At 47.5% G+C, this 23027-nt stretch overlaps 1 protein-coding gene across 1 annotated transcript in view; it reads left to right on the forward strand.

Annotated features, from left to right (window-relative positions):
* The window catches only part of GALNT14 (polypeptide N-acetylgalactosaminyltransferase 14), a 100577-nt gene that overhangs the window by 65642 nt on the left and 11908 nt on the right, over positions 1-23027 (forward strand). The window contains exons 4-13 of the mRNA XM_027712951.2: positions 225-292; positions 2832-2897; positions 4986-5107; positions 9336-9423; positions 10097-10181; positions 11322-11425; positions 15842-15968; positions 18530-18622; positions 19983-20066; positions 21275-21419. Of these exons, the coding sequence (XP_027568752.1) occupies positions 225-292; positions 2832-2897; positions 4986-5107; positions 9336-9423; positions 10097-10181; positions 11322-11425; positions 15842-15968; positions 18530-18622; positions 19983-20066; positions 21275-21419 (982 nt within the window). The remainder of the gene's footprint in view (positions 1-224; positions 293-2831; positions 2898-4985; positions 5108-9335; positions 9424-10096; positions 10182-11321; positions 11426-15841; positions 15969-18529; positions 18623-19982; positions 20067-21274; positions 21420-23027) is intronic.

Genomic DNA, 23027 nt, shown 5'->3' on the forward strand with positions numbered 1-23027 from the left:
CTTGGCTCTTAGGTCAGGCTACAGGGAGTTGATAGCCAGGCGCTGTAGATTACTGGGGGGGGGTGGGGAGGGGTTTCTGGGTCTTATCTAGTATATCCTTTCTGGAAATCCAAGCCTGGTCTTCTGTGCTTTGGCAGAGATCAGTTCCTAGGTTTTTCCACTCCGTTTGCTGGGTTGTTAATTTGGTCAAGCACTGTCATGGATTTTCTCTCTTCGTTCTTTAGCGTGCTGAACCGCACCCCAGTGCACCTCGTCCATGAAATCATACTAGTGGATGACTACAGTGATGATCGTAAGTGACCCTTTCTGTGTTAAAAGCAAGAGGCCAAACTGAAAGAGCCTGTGAGAGACTGGGATGCACACAGAGATGGGAGAGAGTTTGCTGAAGTGGAAGGAAATTCAAAGCTGTGTAGCTGTGGAGAGCAAACCCTGCTGTGCTGGGTTTGCATCGCCACGTAGAATTCAAGTTCCAAATGATCGAATCTCTCTTCATGAAAATAATACAAGAAAAGCACACGGCAAATTGTTTTTATGCCCAATAGACATGAATGCAGTCCTTACACGTTGTATCCTACCACAGCTGTGGTGTGTCTGATCTGGCTTTCAGCTGCAGCCAGGAGCAATTCTGGGTTGATACCACTGGAATTGCAGGGAATAATGACAGTCTGATCCTTTGGACCTATGTATATGTTCTGTATACATTTATGTAGGTGGTCAGCAACTCTTGCTTTTTTTTCACCCATATAATGAGGATTCCCTGTGTGGGTTTCCCATTTCTGAGAGGCACCATAAATAGCATTGTGCACCACACATCCTGCCCACATCCTCCTGCTGTTCTCTCAGTTAATAGCATGACTCAAGTTAAATCGATAGGTCTGATCTCCAGTAGAAGGTAGCTGAAGCCCCAGGGACTCCCAGGGAACCACCCCAGCTGAAGACCTTGCCCAGCGCGATGCGCGAATTGAAGATCCAGGTGCTGAGAGTAAGTGCTCAAAAATACTCTCTCAGGCATAAAAAGGATGATAAACCATCTGAGTGGTCTGTGACACTTACATTTGAAGGAGCTGCAAAATGTAGCCGTTTACTAGGAAACCTGAAAACAAAGCCAGACAGGTTTTTGAAAACATGAATCTAGGCTTTGCTCTTGGATGTTATAAATAGGCGCTGCCTCAGAGAGCATTAGGGACAGATTTCACACAAGACCCACTTCCTGTCATTGACACCTCCCTGGGAAGTTGCTGAAGCTAGGGGAAGGAGTTACTGTGATTATGGTGAGCTTTGGAGTAGCTCCAGCACTCAGGGCAGGCAGACTAGACAAGTTTGGGAACCAGCAGGATGGCTGTGACAGGGAAAAGGAGCAGGTGCAAGGACTTGAGCTGCTCTGGAGTACAGCAGAGCAGGATTTTTGAAGGATGGAGGAAGTAGATGCCAGGTATTTGGCTAAATAAACAAAGTACTTGCCTTCCTGAAAGGAAACAGGTTTGTAGAAATGAAGCTCCCTTGTCACAGCATGCCAGCTGCCATGAGCCATGGAGAACGAGCAGGGCTGGGTTTAAACTCATCCCAGGGCACCAGAGGGGAGCATGTTTCCTGCGTAAGTTAGAGCAGCCCCTCAGCTACTCAGCACTTCTCACCTCTCTGACATCTTCTTTCCTGTGATAGTCTGAGCCTGCTGGCATCTGCTCTGCATGCATTTACATAAAATGCATGTATTTGCATAATACACTATACACACATGGTCAGTTTTTTCCCTGCAACCCACCCCAAACAATTAGTGCTTTTATCTCATGCCCAGTTGTGTCTCATTTCTCACCTCTCTCTGCCTGCTGGCCTTGTTATTCACTGGGATGCAGCTTTTCTGCATGTGAATTCACAGCAGAATTCCACTGTAGGTCTGTAGCCAAGCCCTGCCACTTCTGCTCCCCTGTCCCAGCTCTGTCCCCGAATTGTTCAGGGTATGGGTACAGTGATGTCTCTTTACCAGCAAAGATTGCTGGAGGAGATGAAAGTGCTCGGAGGTGTGTGCTGGTGCAGGGGCTGGGCAGAGGGCATGGGGCACGTGTGTGTGTCTTTATAGCGCCAATGAAAAGGAGGCAGAGCCGTGAGAGGCGTGAAGGGGTTGTGGAAGTCACAGCATGAGGGTGCAAAGATAGAGGGAGCTGTGATGGGTGCACCTGCCTGCAGACCCAGCTCTGGCCCTGCTCTGACATCCTCCACTTTGCTGGGAGAAATCCAGGTGAAGATGGATGCTGGTGCTGCAGGAAGTGACTGCGTGTGGGATTGCAGGACCTCCCTAGCTCAGGTGTAGGTGGTTGTCAGGCCTTTCTGCCCCATAGAGCTGCTGCCCAGGGCACAAGGAGCCCCCAGCTCCTCCACAGGGCTCTCTTTGACCGTCCCTTTCTCCTCACTGAAGCCTCCAGGCCACCACAGGAAGCTCCTGCCCTGCCAACCAGACGCACATCGAAGAGCTTGTGCGTTGCTTTGCAGCTACCAAAAATAGTAATTTGCGTTACTGTGCAAAAAATCAGATTCTGACCCCAACCACAACTCTTCTGTGCTGATTTTAGAGCATAACTCAGCTGCTTTCAGTGTCAGTCTGCTGAATTTACACTAGTTTTGTGAAAACTGCTGCTGTGCCAGTTGGGATTTGTGCTGCATGAGCTGAGGGGTAAGAGTGTTGTGACCCAGCGCTGCTACCACCCTAACAAGCCATCAGCCAGTCCAGGACAGGGTACTCCCTGCTCACAGTCTCCTCTAGGACTCCCCATTTCTGCGGCCAGAGCCACCATGAGGGCTGAGGGTGACATGTCCTCCCTTTTGTGTTTCCCAAGCTGATGACTGCCGCTTGTTGGGACAGCTCCCCAAGGTGAAGTGCTTGCGGAATGGACGACGAGAAGGTAAGAGCTACCTGCCCACAACCCAAGTGGGATACCCAGATTTCGGGAGGTGTGAGAGCGATGGAGTCAGGGGAGACCTCCATGGAGTGGCCAACAAGGGAGGTCAGCGGCTCCTGGGGACAGGAGGACCATGAAAAAAGGGAATGTGATAAAGGGCTGGGATTTGAAATGGATCTCCCTTCTCTTGCTGAAAAAGATGGGACTATTAAGATATCCAGTGAGGCTCAGCTGTAGCTTATTAGCCAGAAAATTAGAACAGGCAAAACAAAGCCCCGGGTCTTATTTGTAAAGATGTTTGCTCTAATAAAAGAGAGGAGATCTGCTCCTGCTGCTTCTGTGGGATTTTTTTTTTTAATAATTAATTATATTTGAAAGATTAAGAAAGGCTATATGGAGGATGAATGTATGTCCTACTGGGCTGCTGCTGGGAACCTTTTGAGACATTTTCCGACCCCCCATAGCCTGCGTCTGTGCTTTCAAATTATGCTTTGCGGTATTAGGAGAACAAAACCCTAAGTTTTTTCATGCTGCAAATCAAAGGTGCGAGTCCAGGTGGGTGTTGGGTTGAGGAGACTGAGGAGTGGAGATTTATTGCGGTTTCTTTCTGCAGAGGGTTTCAGCTCTGCAGGTCTGGTGACAGGGTGGCAACAAATCTCATGGGTGTAAGAGACATACCTGCTTTGGCAGGAGAGTAAGGGAGGTCTCCATAGACCCTCACCTCCTTCTCATCTTTCTGTCCTGTGTGATGGAGGTACATGTGTGCTTATCTCCAGCATATAGACCCGCAGGTATTGGTGGTCTGTAAATCAGTCAGAATGTGGGAAACCAGCCTTACCTTGCTTAATACAATGCTTACCCAAGGATTACATTGCTTAATACATCACTTAAGTTGTATCCTTCAGGGCCTGCTGGGATCTGGGGAGGTTTGGAGTTGGTGCAGAACACGTAGCTACCCATGAGGTCTTAGGAGTTGCAGAGAGAGATACAGTGACAATCTGTATTGTAGAAGGTGACCTTGGCAAATGCTGGATTGTTCCAGGCTTTGTTCTCCTGTCCCTCTCCCTCCTGCTCAGAGGCTGTTCCTTGACCCTGTTCCTCTAGGGAATTTTAATATGAAAGTCGGTGACCTTCTACATGGACCTGATGTGTGACTGCTCCCTGAAACCCTTCTGTCTCTATCTGTCCCTATGGCCGCTGTTTCTTCTTCCTAAAGAAGCTCTGCTCTTCTTGAGTCACCTGCATCCCCTCTTGTTTGCAAACAAATCATCTCTTTTCTTGTGCTGCAGTTCACTTGAGCATCAACTGCATACAGGAGGAATGTTGAAAAGCTTTTTAACTCCTGCGTAAATAAGAACAGAGCATCTTTAAGAGCAATGATTTTGCTGAAGAGTTTAGTGTGAAATCCATGTGTGCAGCTGCTTTTCATGACCTCCCTCTTTTTTTCATTTTTCTCTCTCACAAACGCATGCAGCAATCCACTGCCATCTCGAAAGGATTCTAAATTCACCATCAGGGCCCTGATGAGCCAAGTGGGCTCTTAGCACCTTTAAAAACAACTCTCTTTCCTTGGTAGAAAATGTGTTCCCATTGAGCTGCAGATCAGCAAGTTGCCCCAGGGCAGGAGAGAGATCTGGGGGTCACTGGGACACAGAAAGAGGCACAGCAGGGGAAAGTTAACAGTCTAAGAAAAGCTTAATTCTGGCACCACCCTCAATTCCCCTGGCGCATTCCCCACTGTCTTATGTCTGTGTTAGATTTATTACCTGAAGGGGGTCATGGAAGCATTTGAGTCGTGTTTTGCCCCAGAACGTGACAGCAGAATTAATTGTGCAAATTAAGGATTGGCATAAATGGCATAAATCGTATATCTTGGTGGAACCGTTTATTTGCTTTGGGGACCTTAGGAAATGGTTAGCATACCTTGCAGCATCAGGAGGGAGGCAATGAACCTGGGCCATGTTTTATCTGAATGAGGTTCAGGCAGGTCAAAACCCAGGGAATGCATGAGTGCAAGAGACCATGCTGGAGGAGCCTGGGGGTGTTACCCAGCCATCTGGACAGCAGCTGATGTGGTGTGTCCCTGAATAGGTCTGATCCGGTCCCGAATCCGAGGGGCAGATGTGGCAAAAGCAGGTGTCCTGACCTTTCTGGACAGTCACTGTGAGGTGAATAAGGACTGGCTGCTCCCTCTGCTGCAGAGGATCAAAGAGGTGAGTGCTCCTGAGAGACCAGGATCACCCTCAGGGGATGTATCAGTGATGTCCACCTCCTCTTCCCTCTCGATGGGCACCACCGTCCAGCCATAACCAACGGCATCCAAGGCATCCGAATAAGGAAGTGATGAACTTCTGGGCCTATTCTGGTCTTCCTCCACCCAACAGCCACATGGGGTGTCTCTGTGACTGGGGGAGCATGTGGGTGGGTGGGACAAGGTGTCTCCCAGGGCAGTGAGACTCTTAACTGGCAAGCACAGGTTGAGTGGTGAAAGGGGAATATGTGGGCAGTGCTCCAGCAGAGTTTTTAATTAGGCTCATGTAAAATGCTCAGTGATGATGATTTAAGGGAGTGACGGCTCCTTGAATAGGGGCCGAATTTAATTTCATGCAAATTAAGCTCTAATAAATTGATTTAATAGGATTTAAATTCTGCTGATTTCGGAGCAGACAATGACATTCTCCTTTTGCCGGCGGCGACTCTCTTGCCAGACGTGCACACGGAGGCTCCCGGCGCCTTGGCACTCGAGTTGGGGGAGCTCTGTGCTGGTGACCTGCTGACACCAGGGTGCAGGGGATGAAGCCTTCAGCTTCAGCACAGATGCATGATCCTTTCCCTTCTCCATGCCTTGTTCTTTCACTTCGTTACACCTCTGGTTCCTCATTGGTAGTGTTAATTACTCAGTAATTTTAAAATTACTGAACTATGTTGACATAAGGGCATCTGAGGAGCAAGGGAAAGCTGAGGTGGTGGGTCATGGAGAAATCTGCCTAGCTGGTGTTCACAGTGCCCCTCATCCAAGGCATCCTGCTTTTCACGCCTCCATATGTGATAGCTGTTCTGGCTGGGCCAGAACACCTCTGTGCTGTTCCCACCTCTGTGCACCAGTGATGGGACAGGGGAAGGGGGGCAGAGCACCAGGTCAGGTCCCTCTGCAGCAGGGGAGAGCTGTTGGTGCTGCTGGCAGTCATAGTGCAGCCAGTGCTGGAGAGGTCCCAACCTTGGTGTGCAGGCTGGGCAACAGTACTACTGATAAATGTAATTAAAATGGTCTTTTCATATTATCAATCGCAGCTCTGGTGCCATGTGCAGCATCACCATAGGAGTTTCACTGCCTCCTGGTCTGAATACAGCATCAAATGCACACATCACCTCTGTGGACTTTTTTTATTTGCTCTTCTGGACTGAATCTTTCTCTAGCTGGAAGGAAGGCAGTCTATAAGGTTGCACTGCTGCTTGTGCTGCCCTCGCTTTGTCCAGTGTTTTACAGCCCCAGGCAGCAAGGGAGACATACTACAAAGAGTGTTGAGGGACTAACAAAACAAGGGCAGTCCCACTTGCTTGCTTTTTAACTGCTCGCAGGAGCTGCAGGATAAGGGCAGAGTCCTTGGTTTCCTTCTTCCCAGGACCACCGTACCCATCCTTTCCATCAGGATTAAAATATTGATCAGTGAAGTGTATGAAATGTTACTGCTGCCACCTTCAGGCTGTGCTCAAGAGATGGGCTCCCTGTCCAACCACTCCGTGAGGATCAGCCACCTAGGAAGAGCATTTTCTCAGTCTGTTACTCCTAGGAACAGTTTGCTTTGAGCTAATGTGATTTAAGTTCCAAGCAAATGGGTGCTGAGCGCCTCAAAGCAAACCTGGACACTTTTTCCACCACCGGCCACCCACCCCTGCACATCACTTCCCTTGTTTTCTGAGCCAGAGCAGCTATTCCTGCAGCTTTCATGGTAGGAAACACCAGAGCTCATGTGTGGCACCTTGCACCCCTGTGAAAGTGCCCCTCAAGCCTTACATCGAGCTTTCCCAGCAGCTGATGGTATCCCCCCCAGGCTGACACTCACTTGTGGGTGTGGGCAGCACATACCCAGCATATGGATTTGGAAACAAGCAGGAAAAGCAAGTGATGGAGTGTGGGGGAATGAGGGGGAGTCTGAGGGGTGTCAGACCTGTGCCTAGGACGGTGTGTGTCCCAGGGAGTGGCAACGATGGTCGGTGTCTTGCACCAGTGTGTTTGCAAATGCATGACTGAGAGTGCGTGGGCTCTTGTTTTTACTTATGGAACAAATATCTCTAAAGCCATTAATGGTGCATTTCAACTGAATAACTTTTCTAAAAATGTAATTATGCAGCCTGAGGTATTTTTACAGTATGACTCAACAAGCTCGCCCCAAAACTGTATTTACAAATGGCACTGGGATGAACCAGTGAATGGCGACCCCTTACTTACAGCTCAAATACCTCTCCAGTCTGGTGCTCTCTTGGGAAGGGGGATGCACACGGGGGCAGCTTGACCCTCTTACCTTGCCTAATCCTGCTGTGGGGCCAGAGGAGCAACTGTGGCCCTTTTTGTTGACCATTACAAGGTCATGATGTAGAGGCTGGGAGACAAGCTGCAGTCAAGGTCCTTCTCCAAGGCTTAAATGTATCTGTTATCTTCAGGACCATTTTCAGAGTTTTTTTCTGTTCATTTAGATCCATACGTTGGTATGTTTGAGAAGCGTATTGGGGAAATGAATTCTCAGGTTTGTGAAAGAGAATTGAAGATTTGGGTGTTGTTAATAATAACATGCCCTGCCATGAGTGGGTATCAAAAAACCAGAGAGATGAAGCTGCCTATAATAAGATTGGTGCTCAGCCCAAAATAAATCATAGCAACAGCGCTGTGCTCTTGAGCATGCCATGCTTTTCTTTTGAGGGTCAGACAGACCTTGATGAAAGCTGAGTAAATATAAATGTTCCGAGGACATGGCAGGGAAAGTGAGGCAGGGAGAAGGCAGCACTGCTCAAGGGTAGCGTTTTGCAGTAATGCACTCAGCCCAGATGTGAAGGGGATTTTCTTACAAGAAGTTGTGCTGTGCAATGAGTAGCAGTGAAATTGAAGTTGGAGATGAGTGTCAGCTATAAGATGCTTGAGGGACAAGTTTTAAATGAGTGTATACAATCCTTTCCATGCTGTGTTCAGCACACAAAGCAGATGCTTTGCTTAAAATCTTTCCCCTGCCCTCAAGCAACTGCAGGATGCTTGGCTGTACTGGGCTGTGGCAGCTTGGGGGGGGCACTGTGCAGCAGCCACGATGGGTTTCATGGGTTTGAAAGGCTCATCGTGCTTGGATGTGACTTGAGTTTCCCCATGCAATACATAGATAGAGCAGACCTTGCCCTTTCAGCGAGATATTTGACTCACAGAAAGTGATGGTAAGACCCCTGACTTGACCTTGTTATGGAAATACCAAGTATTTGTCATGCTCAATTGGAAAATCGGCTCCAGTCCAGCTCCCAGCTCATGGCCTTTGGTTGCTTCTTCCTACAGCTGCATTTGAATACTCCTTTGTCAGGACTAATTTCTAAAACAAAGTCTTTTCCCAGCGAGAGAGCAAGCCCGTGTGTGCTCAGATGCTTTCCTTTGTATGGCTGTGAAAAACAATTTGATCTAGTGAGGGTAAAACCTTGAAGTTTGAGCTATAATTGGAGTTTGGGATTTTCGAAAAGAAAAAGGGAGATAAGAGACCAGTCAAAGCTGTCAGAGTCTCTTCCTCCTGTAGATATTTTTGTTCATAACTGTTTGTATAATCTCTTTGCCCATAGCAAGATGTTAATTAAATCACCACCAGCTATTTTAAATAAATCAGGTCTTCTTTTTTTAACCCTTTCACACCTTTGGCAAAACTCTTAACTGTACTGCCATAGTTTGCGCATTATAAAAAATACCTGTATTTGAGCTATGTGACTGTGTTTTTCCTCTGTCATTTCAATCGCCTGTTTGTCACTTGATTTCTGAAATCTGATTAAAAGTGAGATGAAAGGGGAATACACTGGTGAATTTGCAAAAGGCAGAAGGAGCTTTGCATCCAGCCCTCCAGCCTGTGGAGGGCAAGACTGTGGGTGAAACCCAAGATGGTTGGAGATGCCAGCTCAGCAGCCCAGCAGCACACAGCCCTCTTTCCCAGGACAGAGAGTGCCTGTCTTTCCAGCCTCTCTTGCTGACATGCCCCTGGCTCCCAGCAGTACTTCTGCCACTTGGTGCTGCAGCCGTTAATTCCTTGGTTGAATCGATGTGATGGCTGAGGAGGAGGAGGCAGTGATGGGCACTGGTCCCTGACAATCCTGAATGACGCCAACATTTCCAGCCATCTGATGTCTGCAGCAGCTTGGAGAATCCCTTGACCAGTTTGAGTGGTGTCATCTGAAGTCATAGGTCTTTTCGGTCCTGCTTTCCAGGATCCCACCCGAGTGGTCAGCCCCGTTATTGACATCATCAACTTGGACACTTTTGCTTATGTGGCGGCTTCCTCAGACCTCAGAGGAGGTAAGTCCCAGCGTCATGCATGCCCTGTGGGTGTCCAGCCGTGGTGTGAACATGCACTGGCCTGAGGAGATGGTGGCTTTGCACCACACCTCTGGCTCCTGCTACCTCACAAAAAAAGTGCATTAGCACTGTTCAGTGCTCCCCGCTGGCTGTTTCCAGGCTATTCTAGAGACAGGTGAGTGTGGCATGAGCAATAGTGTTTGCTACAGTGGATAAGGCAGTCAGGCAGGAAAGAAGGGTCATGTCAAAGCCATCCCGGGCAGCACTGAAAGTGACAGGAGGAGATGGGGGATATCTAGGCAATAAATGAAGGATGCAACTGTAGCGCTTATTAGTATGCCTGTGCTATTTGTAGCATGCAGTATCCGTCAGAGTGTGTGTCCGTGTGCACAAGGGGACTAAGCAAGGTTTCAGCAGCAGCTTTAATTCTGACTTTTTCTGCCTTTGGAGTGCTTGACTTTGCAATTGTAATGCAATGTGTTGTTTCTTGTTCATACATAGTAGTAAAATATGTTAGTGATTGGACTCTTCTCCCAAGAGCTGCATCTGTGTGGCTAAAGTCATTTGAAAGTGGGGAAAATGCTTCATCAAACACAGCTTATGCATCCTGCATTGCCTCCCAATTCATACCAATTTCTAATGTCCCCATGGCACTTCTCTGCTTTGGTTTTAGGTTTCGACTGGAGTTTGCATTTCAAATGGGAGCAGCTTTCCCCGGAGCAGAAAGCCAAAAGACTTGATCCCACCGAACCCATTAAGTAAGTCAAGAAGGGGTAGGAGGCACCTGTGGGGCAGGACAGGCTTCTCTTCTGACCTGATGTGTGTCCCCATACACCATAGCGGTGTGTTGCTTCTTCCAGGACACCTCTGAACTTCTAATACCTATAGCAAACTTCTGGCTAGCCTGGGTTTTGCAGTACAGCTTCACCCCCAGCACTGAAGCCTGAGAGTGCCACAAAGGTAGAAGGGATATATTTATGGTTATTGGTGTTTTGGTAATGGTTAGGGTTTGGTGTTGTGGTTAGGGAAAAAGCCCAGTGCTGTAGACTACCGCTCCTTTCAGCTCAGCTGTCACTTAAAAATAAGGCCTTGGCCCACGATGTCTAGGCCAAGTCTTTCCAGATCAGCATTGCTCTCCTGAACCTCACTGAAGGCTCCTCAGAAATGGATGTGCAGGAGAGAGAGCAAAACTGAACAGGAGAGATGCCATCTGTCCTCATGCTGTGGGGTGGAGGGAGTTCTTCAGTCTGCCGAAAATCTCTCCTGGCAGCAAGCCTGGTGCTGGTGTCTGCAGCCCCAGCCATGAAGCGCTGGGCTGTGAGGCATGGAGGAGACTTGTGCCAGCAAACAGCAATTCTCCTCAAGCTATCTTCTGGGTCTGCCCTCCCCTCCTCCATGGACCTTCTCTGTGCAGTTTTCTTAGTTAATCCAAAGTCTGAAAAATAATCCTGTTTTGAAATAAAGATCACACAGCTAGTGATGGCTTTTAAAAAGCCTTTCTGAATTGGCTCTGCCTTCCTCTCCCCGGTGGAATGGTGCTCTTAATAGGCTGGCTCCAGGCAAAAAGCTGGTCTGAGTGAATAACCCCCCAAGTGCTAAGTGCATTTTGGATGCTGAAGCCTACAATCAGGGCTGTGAACTTTGGGTTTGTAGGAGTTGTACTAACGGGTGCATTAGGCAGTCATTAAGTGCCAGGCAGTTTCTGACTGACAGCAAAATACCAAGGCAGCTGAAAGAAAGGCTCAGATGCATTTTGAAGTACATTGTCCTTTTTTTTTCTTTGTGAGAAGGAAGTACATAGGTAATGTCCCAGTGATGGAAAAGGAGGCAAAGGGAAGGGCTGCTTCTGTGCATCCAGTGTTTGAAAGTGTGTCCTCTCTTCCTTACCCATTCTGCAGGACACCCATCATTGCTGGAGGGCTGTTTGTGATCGACAAAGCCTGGTTCAACCACCTGGGGAAATATGACAGTGCCATGGACATCTGGGGTGGGGAGAACTTCGGTGAGTCATTCTTCTTCATTCTCTGCCTTGCTGTGTTGGTTTCTCTTTCGGAGTCATGCCAGATGGATACAAGGTCATTTTGGACTTTGCTTTGAATGCTCTGGATGGTTTCCCTCACTGACATTCATAGGTTATGGTCTCAGTAATGTAAGGAATCCAACAACCATATTGTTGATGGGAATGATGGGAATTGAGCAATTGCTGGGATGCAGGACTGCCTGTCTTCCATGCTGCTTTGATGTTCTGTAGGTAAATACCCTAAACCACAGAGTTTTCAGCTTTGGTGTTGCCCTCATATTCTTTCCTGATCTTATTTTCCCCTTAATAAAGCAAAGATATGTCTTATTCCATTGCCAACAGCATTTCAAAGCTGTGAACTGAGGCATCAGTGCCTCCTTGAATTTGCAGAGTACCTGGAACAGTAGCTACCTCGGCATGCTGCAAATAGGTGGCAAAGTAACACAACTGCTTATCCATTCCTGTGTCACTGACTGGCTGAGTGCTGCCAGGCTCTCCATGACACTCACTTTTCCTGCACCAAAATAATAGGTTAAGAGCTGACCTAAATTCAGTCACCTCTGCCCCTTGTCACGGGACAGGATGGACATTAAGAGGGCACATGAAAGAGGTAACAGCCTGTCCCTTGTCCTCCTTGTCAGGTGGAGCTGGATCAGGTTGGGCTGTTCTCTCTTTGAAGCTGTAGCAATGCTGTAGATTAGAGCAATACACTGTATCCAGGAAAGAAGAGGGAGGCATTGGATGTCAGTGAGACAGATCAGAACCTGGCTTTAATAGCTTGCACCCCTGGGGAGTATGGCTAGCCAGGAAGGAAGGATCTTGTGTCTTAACACATACAGCAATGCTGTCAGTCATCCAAGGGAACAGATGCTGCCACCTTGCAGTAATCCATTCGCTGCCTGGCACTGTTGTTTGCTTCACATGCCTTGTCCCCCTAGATATATATTTAGTTATATCCTATTGTGCAGTAGGATCTCACTCACTCATGCTTTCTCTCTGTGGGTGGGTATCTTGCCACCAGACTGACCCAGAGTGTCTGAGTGGGGTGGCTCTAAGGAAACCAAAGAGAGGAGTGACAGCCCTCCTGCCTCCCCCGCTGGATCAATGGCCCAAACAAAGAAAGGAACTAGACAGGAAGTGGGAGGAAGAAGGACTGTCACGCTGTGTCTGACCTGCTGTCGCTGCTTGTCATTCGCCTCTGACAGCAGCCAGCCCGAGCTGCTCCTGGGAGATGAACAGTGACAGGACAGCCTGCTCTTGGGGGAAGCTCCATCCTGGCAACTTGTCCAATGCCCTGTAATGGTAGGCATTGTGCTCCTTACATGTGGTTATGGCCCATCCTATGGAGCAGAGCACAAGATTTCCCTCACTGTGCCCCAGAAGGCTGGTCCCAGCTGAATATACACTGGCTGTGCTGCAGGGTGTGCCAGGACATTGGTGTGACAAAGGAAAGCCAGGCAGGTTAACTTTGCAACAAAAAAATGCAGGTCTGCATAGTAGCAGGGCAGATCCTCTCTTGCCCATCGCCCTGAGAGCAGCAGTGTGCCTGGCTCACAGCTGCATCTCCTGCAGGCACAGCAGTCGAGGGCAGTGTCTCTCCTTTGCACATAAGCAAGGGCAGCTGAGACCCTCCTGGGCCCAGTCAGTTCTGGGCAGGTGATGGAGAGCGGGAGCTGACCAAGCATCTGCTCATTTTGGGTGCTTGCAGTGAACCATGCTTTTCCTGGTAGCTTAGTCCTGAGGGGATGCAGGACTCCGGTCCTGAGGAACATCACTGCTGCTTTTAATGTTATTGACTGTGCAACTAGAGGGGGCTGGAGACTTTAGGCAAAACAAAAATGAGTCTCTTTGTGTTGGAAGAAGGACATTGTAGGTGTTTTGCTTCTTAAATGTACTTAATTCCCTCTAGATGAGTAATGGCAGAAAGGACTTGCAGGCCAGCAAGAAGTGCTAAAGGTATTTTGCCAAATGAAGGCCAAGTCCAGTGCACCCCAATGCGTATTGCTCACATCCCTTCTTGGGGCCACTTGAAGGGACCACTTGCACTGGCAATATCTCTCAAGGGTCAAGTGATGCACACTGTCATTTCCTGCTACCCTGGCTCCTCTGAGTTGACCCTGTGCCATGTTTTAACTGGTGCCTCAGTTTACCTTCTCTTGAGGCACTTAGCTCTTGGCTGCCTGTCTGGATACCCTGTTTGTTAGCTGCCATGGATGACTCCGTGGGTCATCCCTGCTGGAGGAAACCTGTGCTTTAATTGTTTCTGCTGGGCCTAGAGCAGGGTCTGCAGGGTGCAACTAGTCTGAAGCAGGGAACTCAGAGTCCTCACCATCTCATGCCTCCCCAGCACTGTGTCCTTATTCCAGACTGCAGTGCACAGAGATCATGTCTTCATTAGGCTTTACATTAAGACCAGGCGAAGACTGAGCGATGCAAGTCTTTCCCTTGTAGCGCTTCAGGGAGCTGCTCTTCTCCCAGGCTGAGCAGAAGGACCAGAGGAGGGGAAAGCATGAGGCAGTAGCCACGCTGTGGTCCAATCGACAGCTGCTTGTCTGGTTGTCCCCTTTTATCAGACACCCTTCTAATTTACACAGCAGCACTGGCAGAGTGGCTGGCGCTGTGACACCCAGACAAATGAGAGCGACAGCCACATGCAAGGGGAACTGAGCACAGCAGCTTAGAGTGGCCATATCCTGCCGTAATCTCATTTCCCTGCAGCTGTGATTAAGGTTGCTCCCAATACAGCACCAGGACATGGCACAAAGGCGCCTTTTATTGACCTGTTAATACCCAGCACTGGGGAAAGTGGTGAGGCTCCAGCTGCTGTTGCAGCTCTTGCGTGTAAACACAGCAGTAAAGGGAAGGGCAGGGAATTTCTGGGAAGGGATACTCCTCCCTACTGTGCTTTCCCACCACTGCCATTGTTTGTCCCTGCTCCCAGGGCCAGCTGTTAGGGATGGGATCAAGCCTTGAATTTTGGGCCCGCACACCAAGTCTTTGCAGCTGTGTCAGCCTCCCATTTCTATCAGCTCAGGAGCAGGCGGGTGTGTTGGGAGTGGGATGGGAGCAACATTAACCTGGCTTCCACCTCTGCAACAACATGCAACTTGGGGCTGAGCCATGTGTATTGAGAAGGCTTTGGAGGTCCAGACTCCAATTCGCCTTTGCTCCCTGAAACTGTGAGTTGTTTTTGGAGGGATGGCAGCTTTGTAGGCCAGCAGCGCCTGCCGTTGGAGGAGGAGGAGTCCTGTCCACACTGCCCAGTTGGCCTGCCTGCCACAGGTGCTTGTCTTGCCAGCATCTGACCTGGGGACAAGTCATCCTTGCCTTGGCATATGTGAGAGGACTGCTGGGAGCACAAGCTGGCAAAGATGATGGGTGTCCTCCTGTCTTAATTCTGTAGTTAAATGGGGGGGTGAAAATGAATTATTAGTTTTGGAGTAGATACATGCTACCTATAGCTCTATACTGTCAACAGTCGATAAAGTAGGATTCAAAGACCCGCAGAAGCCTTTTCAATTTAATTTCATTTCTTTTCCATGCTGGTTCCGTCTGAGCATGACTTCCTGACAATAGAGCTGCAGATTCATAGCTTCATAAACATTAGGACCAGATGGGCCCATTAGATCAGCCATTCTGTTCACCTGTCCTACCTAATCCAGCTCCCTGCCAAGAGCTCTGTAACTTCTGGTATCAGTTGTGCCACAGGCTCATTTTCTTTAAGAAGGGCCCCATGGGCCAGCCAGTGAGTGGCTTGGAGTGACTGGGAGTCATTTCCCATACTGACAGCTTATCCAGACTTTTGAGATAATCCCTCCCGCCACTGACCTTTGCTTGTGTGAGGGTGTGTGCCATATTGTACCACAACATTGGCACTGATGGCACAGTACCTGGTCAGGGTAAGCTCCAGTCCATCTTGGGGCAGGCAATGGATGCACAACTCCCTGTTCAGTTTGCAAAATCAATGCTGGATTCATAAAGAAAATGACAGTTGTAGTCATTCATAAAGAGAACTCATAGCCTCTCGTGGTGAACTTGGCAGCCCTTTGGAGGGAAGTGACTCTGAAATAGGCAGAGCAGAAGTAATTAGGGGAGCACAAAACTGGCAAGACAATTCTGCAATGTAAGCGGGGCTGCATGGAAAGGGACCTGCTTACTGTCTCATGCTTGCCATTGTGATAGCACCTGCTGTGCTAGAGGCAGGTTTCAAGTGCACTGACTTCAAACAGCTTGCAAGAAGCTTTGAAATGCACTTTTAAGGCAGTTTTGCCTAGGAGAGCCCCTCTGGTAATTGATTTAGCCAAGTTTAATGTGGCAGGGGATGAAGTGAGAGCTAACACTAGAATCCAGACTGCTCTAGGACAAAAAGACAAAATGCTGAAACTGCTTCTCTTGTAGAAATCTCCTTCCGTGTGTGGATGTGCGGAGGGAGCCTGGAAATCATCCCCTGCAGCCGTGTTGGGCATGTCTTCCGGAAGAAGCATCCATACGTCTTTCCAGAGGGAAATGCCAATACATACATTAAGTAAGTGATTTGTACTTGCTCTTTTTTGTGAAACAGAATGAGGAGCTGCCTTGTAGGGAGGGAGGAGGAGAGAAGACAGGGAGGAAAGTTTGTTTAGAAAACTGAAATATCCTTGGGCAGAAATTTCCTGAGCCAAAGAACGTGCATATTAGTACAACTGTCCTGCAGGATTTCTACAGTGTCGAGAAAATGACAAAAATAGGACATTTATATGGTACCTTCCATCAGCACAGAAATGGAGGAATGGCCCCAGCACATCTCTGACCACTAGCTACTGGAACAGCAAATGATTTAGACCTTGAGTCATCAGAATACATTTATAATGACCTGCAATCAGGCTGCCAGCAATGTCTGTCAGTACCCAGTGACCTTAGCTGCGTGTTCAGCATGGCTTAGCCGAACCAGAAAATTTGGTTCCCAAAGTCTCTCCAAGAGGGGAGCCAAGCACCTTGCTGGAGTGGGTGACTGTGCCTCTGGACTGGTGCTGTCTCTTGAGCAGAGGCAGCAATGGGCGCACCTTGCTGGCATGTACACTGGAGGAACTGCCAGGGCATCCCAGCTGAAGGGGACCTCTCGTCAAACACAGGAACATAGGCTGAATGAGATACTGAAATGGCTGGCTGAAATGGGCTAAGATCCTGAAAACATCAGGCAAAGAAGAAGGCAATCCAGAAGTGAGAATAGGCATGGGAAAGTTGATGGTAGCAGCTAGCGAGGTCAGGAGGGATGTTCTCTGTTTTTAGACTGTGAGGCCAAACGTTGTTGCTTAAGTAAACGACAAACACGTGGGGTACTTATACTAAATACAGGGTTGTTTCTCAGCTAACCTGCAGTTGTGAGTGCTTACACACCAGGCATTCCTTTTAGTGCAGGCTTCCCAGTGTTAGAAAGAGCCAGCAGCACTTGTGAAGACCCAGGCTCTCTGCAGCTTCCCTATCTTTTACATGAGACAACGAGCTGGGGGAGTGCAAATTACACTTCTCAGTTACATGATTTCCAGCCATGCAGTGTGTGGGGGAGGAAGGGGACTTTGTCGCCTTGCTTTGAATAGCCGGTGTTGAGGGGCACAGGGCATTGCTGGAATCAAGGAGGAGAGCACTAGTTTGAGAGTCATGAGGAAGGCTCTTGCTTTTAGTACTGAAGTAAGATTCGTACAGAAGAGGCTGGGATGTGGCAAAATCTCTGCTGTCGACATCAGTGCAAACCTGAGGGAAAAGGTAGTGTCTGCATTGCATCACCTGCAGGAGGAGCAAGGAGAGCTTGAATGGGTACAGCTCTTCTGGCTGCTTCTCTGGCACAGGCCTCTGGGGACCTAGGGGATGCCTGTATCATGTAGGTGTGAGCCTCATCATTTATCCCCGTGTTTCTTGTAAATCCAGATGAGATCAGGAAGCCAAACAAAAGAACCCTGCACTTTGGGGAAGGTTAGGTACGGATGTAAACACTGATTCAGTCATCTCTTGAACAAGAGCACTTAAACTATTTCCTTAGAGAGAGGGGAAGAAGCCCATGAATCATCAAGGAACTGAAAAGCAGTTTGGAGAAACATACCTGTAGGCATCAGGAGGTTGGATGTTGTTAACCCTATGATATCTATCAGCCTTAAACTTAATATTATAGTATATAGACACAGAGGAGAAACAGCTTCTGGCAACCTGATGCTATGTAGTACTTCTGTTTAAGTAGAGATGTTAGCAAAAAATATCTCCACCCTTCTGCCAGATCCTGATTTTTTTCCACACAGCCCATACTTCAGAGTGAGCCTGGACTCCAGTGTAGTGCTGGCTTCACATGCTGACTGTCTCCTTTTCTGGCCTCCTGCGACTTGGCTGGATCCAGAGCCTGCCCATGGCACGTGCAGTTTAGTGACGTAGCAACAGCTTAGAGGCACCGGCCTACCTTGGAACAGGAGATTGGAGGACTCCCCTGGCCTGAGCAGAGATAGGCAGATAGGCATGGAGCAACAAAGATATTTGCAAGAAGAGTTAGAGCCATTTCAAGTCAACAGAAGACTTGCTGAGGTTCATAAACCTGCAGACACCTGGCTGATGTGGAAGACCGATATTTATGCACTGTGGTGGGGTGGTTCCTCTTAAGTTTTGAATGCTGAGGTTTGCCTCAGTCAGATCCAGGAGTGCAATGCAGGAGAGTCTATACAGGATTGACTCAAAGGAAATATTTGCAAATCTTTGGCAAATTTTTCACTACTTTTCTGAGCTCCATCCAAGCCACTAAATAAAACACCAGGCACTCCTGCCTGGGAGATGATGCTTAAAAGAACCTTCAGTTCCAAGTATGGTGGATACAAAGAATCCAGCTGAGTTTGAAATGGTGAATTCTTCACCCAATTTATTTGGCCTGATGAGTTTGGTCCCTGGAGTAATGAGGAGGAGGAGTACCTTCTCTAGTAGTAAGGAGTGGGCTGTCTCAAAGGTGATTTGGGTGATGCCAAAGACCAAGTTGAGGGTAGGAGGAGAGCAGGATGGATCAGTTAATACATTTTGGAAAATGTTATCTTGGAGGCTTCCTTGGTTTCATCTGTCTTTTGCTGCCTCCTTCAGAAACACCAAGCGCACTGCGGAGGTGTGGATGGATGAGTTCAAGCAGTACTACTACGCAGCTCGTCCCGCAGCCCAGGGGAGGCCTTATGGAAAGTAAGGATCTTGCTCTGCCTGTGCCCTGCCTGTGCCCTTCCTGTGCCCTGCCTGCTGCAGTGGGGTGTTCACGGTGACGTCGCTCTGCTGCGGAAACCCGCCTGCGTTGTTTCTGTAGTAACGCTCAATTAAATGCTAATGGTAGGCAGATGCTATGAGCACAGCAACGAGACCTATAAACAGCCAGTTTATATGCTGTGCTGGTTTATCCCAGAGAGTGAACCAAACCCAGGTGGGGGAAAACCTTTACCTATTGTCCCACCCTTGGCATTAGGTACAAATACTTCTGGTCCCAGAGGGGAGTTTGGTGGGAGAGTTCAGAGGTGTTGTTGTCAGCTGAGGAGAAGGAAAATCATCAATTTTTTTGCCTGCTAATGCTTTATTGGAAAGGAGCAAGTCCTTTGTATGCAGGGAGTTTGCCATTCATTCTGTGAACAGTCAGAAACGCCTCCCTGTCAGGAGGACTGTAAATATTTGTGTTATATTTCTCATTTTCATATGGTCCTCCTTGCCTTAGAAAGTTTCCTGTGGACCACAGGTGGTTCCAAATCCAAACCCAAATTCCTTGTAGCTAATCTTCAGTCTCCAGAATAAATAAATTAAAGTCCTGCTGACTAACCTGTTTTCACTGAATTAATATCCTACTCCCATTTATTGGCACCAAATGAAGTAACATCTCTGTCCTGCTTTTTATAGGAGGGTGTGGAGAAGTTACCCTATGCAAAAGGAAGGTACTGGAGGCTTCCAAGTACTCTGTAAATGCCAGCTCATAACAGCTCCACAGGCTGGCCTAGGGAGGAGCTGGAGTTTGGAAAATGTCACTGTACTGCCTAATCCCTCAGCAGAAATTTTGTCATGATTAATGAAAGAAAAAAGTATTTCACCATGAGATTAACTTCTGCTGACTTAAAAATGTGTTTAGGTGCTCTTGGAAATCAAGGCCTCCTGTAGTCCTGTAAACTAAGAGTAACTTAGTATAGTGAATAGCATATATTAATTTCCTTGTACATTAATGTATTAAAGTAATGCTTATTGCATATAGTAGACAGCATACATTTTTTTACTGATAATTTTTAAATGACTGTACTTTTCTGTTGATCTATTTATGCGCCCAACTTCAGACTCCTTGTTAAAATGGCAATATGTCGTCATGCCATTTTACCAAGTGAGACCTCCAAAGAGGTGGGGATCAAAACAACCTCTCAAGCTAATGCAGAAGAAAGCAGAAAATAGAGCTGCTGATGCTCTTGTGTTTGCTGTCTGTGCGTATCTGTTGGATTTCTATCAGCCTCCCTTTTTGGTATGTTGGGTCTCACTTTATTCATTTCCATTGCATCTCTATGGTATTTTCTTCCTACAGTGTCCAGAGCAGAGTGGAGCTGCGGAAGAAGTTGAAATGCCACAGCTTCAAGTGGTACCTGGAAAACGTTTATCCCGAACTTCGGTATGGATGTGCCATCTCCACCTGTCTCTAGCAGGCCAGTGGGATGCCCCATTCCTCCTGCCCCACAGAACTTCCCTCTTCATCTCCAGTCCCTCCATGTCCCTCTGCCCCAGAGACTCAGGCACCCCCTCCCTAGGGCTTCACAGAAGGGCAAAGTAAATTTTGTGCTGGCTTCAAATACAGTGTGCCATGCTGCAGGGCCGGGAGTTGGTCTTTGGGTATCCCTGTGGGTCCCTTCCAATTCAGGATATTCTATGATCCTATGATTTGTGATCCTGCTTTCTCTAAACAATCTTATAGACCTTGCAGCTCTTCGCTGTGGATTTAATGAGGGACAAAACACCAGTTATTCCCATTTGCTCTCAGGGATTCATTAGGTGTCCTCCTGCCCGTGCTGTGGGACAGGTTGCATAGGGAAATAGCTAACTTCTCTCTCAAAAGTATCCCAAGGCAGAAAATCCACCGTAGCCTCTGCTGGGCTGTTTCAGTACTTAATGACTCTTGCTTACTAAAGAAGCACCTAATTTCCAGTCCTTTCTCACTGTTCTGTGGTACTCAAGACTTCCCTGTTGTGAAACCATCCACTCTAGGATTTTATGACTTGTATTCAGATAGCTCTGCCTTGCTTTGCTTAATATCCACTTCCACAGTTGCTTTTGCACAGATATTTTTTAGTTACCAAAATTATTCTAGAAACCGTTGCATTCATTCTCCTATCAGGAGCCATCCTCAGAAAGGGTGGAAAAGTTCTGGAGGTACTGCCAGGCACCCTGCTGGTGCAATGGCTAAGTGCAGAATCACTGTGTGAAAATGGTGATTTATAACTGTTTTCTTGGGGTTTTTTTGCTGTATGTGGCATTACACAGCAGCATTTACAGGGAACACCAGGGCTCTGTGACAGTGTGTTATAAAGTTCCTCACTCTTGTAAGCTGAAGGCTGACCTTCAGCCTGCTCATTCCTTCCTCCTCTGTTTGCCTTGTGCACTGTTATTTATTTTTTCCTCTTGTAAAGGTCAGCCATCCATCTCCGAGCGCTGCTTCTGCAGCGTCCCTGTCCGTGTACTGCTCTCAGTGGTTCCCTGTTGTAATAGACCTTGCCACTCCCATTTTGTGAAGGTGAAATGGTGTGACCTTACCCCACTGAGCCTCCTTTGAGTACTCCATGGGCCTGGGGGAGTATGGATGTTGTTTAAACGCTGTTCCCACAGGATTCCCGAGGAGTCGCTCTATCAGACTGGGATGATCAGGCAAAGACAGAGCTGCCTGGAGTCACACAAGTCTGAAGACCAAGAGCTCCCCATCCTGAGCTTAAATCCTTGTAACAGCAGCAAGGGCACAGTACCAAAGGCACAGGTAAGATGTGTTGTGTATCCCCATGATGCTGGATGGAGAGAAGCCTCTGTGTCAGCTTCAAGATAATTTCTTAAGTTTGCTAAAGCTCTCTTGGAGGATTTACCTGTTCTGACAGACTCTTTCCTTAGATAGCATGTAGTTAAACCCTGGTAACTCCACCTGACTTAAGTGGAAGCCCTGGGCAGCAGCAGGAATTGGTGCAGGAGCCACAGTGCAGTGTGGACCACTCATCTCTGTGCCAGCCTCTGCTGACCACTTACTGCCAGGAACACCACACACTGCTCATCTGTGCAGCTCAAAGACAAAGAGAACTATAATTTCCTCTCATCTTTCAGCCTTTTCTCTTTCAGAATGCACTGAATCGCAATGGTATTTATAACTTCATAGTCTGCATTCTCTCAGTATTAGATTGCCCATTAAACTAGTGAGAATTTAATGCGGACGATCTTGTTTTTTTCAATCTCACTGAGATGAGAAAAAGCTGTATGAATTGGTGTTCTCAAAATCACAGCCCAGGAAACATCAGAGCCAAGAGTAGGCTCATGTGCCTTGTTGCAGCAGAGTTTCTGGAACAAGACTCTGAAGACACAGCTACAAAACCTGCCTTTCCTTCAGCCTCCCTTTGTGATTTTGGGCATGTCAGTAAGTTCTCTCACTGTTCCCATCTATAAAACAGGGAAGATAACAATCACTTGCTTCTCCACTGTTGCTATGAAATAATTTAATAGGCAATGGTGTGCTTGCTTCCGCTTGACTGTACATTCTTAACCCTTGTGGTTACACATTCAAGCCAGGTAGCTGTGCATATAAAAGGCCCAGCCTGGGGAGACTGATTTGTATGTGCAAAGGAAGCTTGTCATTATGTGCATCTCTTTCAAATGCAGTTGCATGCCTGTCTTTAGGCAGGAAAATAATATCTGTTTCACAGCATGGTAAAATCAACAACGATTACTCGAATATTAGTCAGTTCAGAAAATATAATGAATATAATTGTGAGTGTCACACAGTTAACACTTCTTAAGGTTTCACTGGTTTCCAGGTTCTAGGATTGTTTTTATTTCTTCCTCTGCTACGTGGACTTTTCACACAAACAGCAAGAAAAGCAAGCTAATGAGAGGAGGTCATCATGTTTTGCAGGGCCAGCTCTGCAGAAGAAAAGAAAAATGTGTCAGTGACAATTGCAACTTTCAATGAATTTTATGTTTTTTAAAAAAAATCTGGGAAAATCAGAATGAAAAATGCTGCTGCAAGCTAGCGTTTCAAAATGAAATGGTATTGGTCTTTCTGAAATATCAGTTTGATGTGGTATTTTAAAATGAGAAATGTCATGCCAACAAGTTGGATTGTTTCATTCCCAGCAAACACATTTTGTTTTGACATTTCTATGCAGTAAATTTTTGGAATTTTTCGTGGCACAAACTTTTCAGCTTCCCATTCTGATTCTGCAGCAGTTTGCAATAGGTCAACACTTCCTGCTGGATGGCAGCTCCATTTCTTGTGCACATCCAGGACTAACTCTGCAAGGGAACAGAAAAATACACTACAAACAGATTGCAGAATGCCTATACTCAGTACACAACAGGAACAGAGAAAAACCTTTTCCTTTTA

The sequence above is a fragment of the Pipra filicauda genome, unplaced genomic scaffold, assembly GCF_003945595.2.
Source record: "Pipra filicauda isolate LSUMZ 115617 unplaced genomic scaffold, ASM394559v2 scaffold143_size2779998_pilon, whole genome shotgun sequence".
NCBI classification, from domain to species: domain Eukaryota; kingdom Metazoa; phylum Chordata; class Aves; order Passeriformes; family Pipridae; genus Pipra; species Pipra filicauda.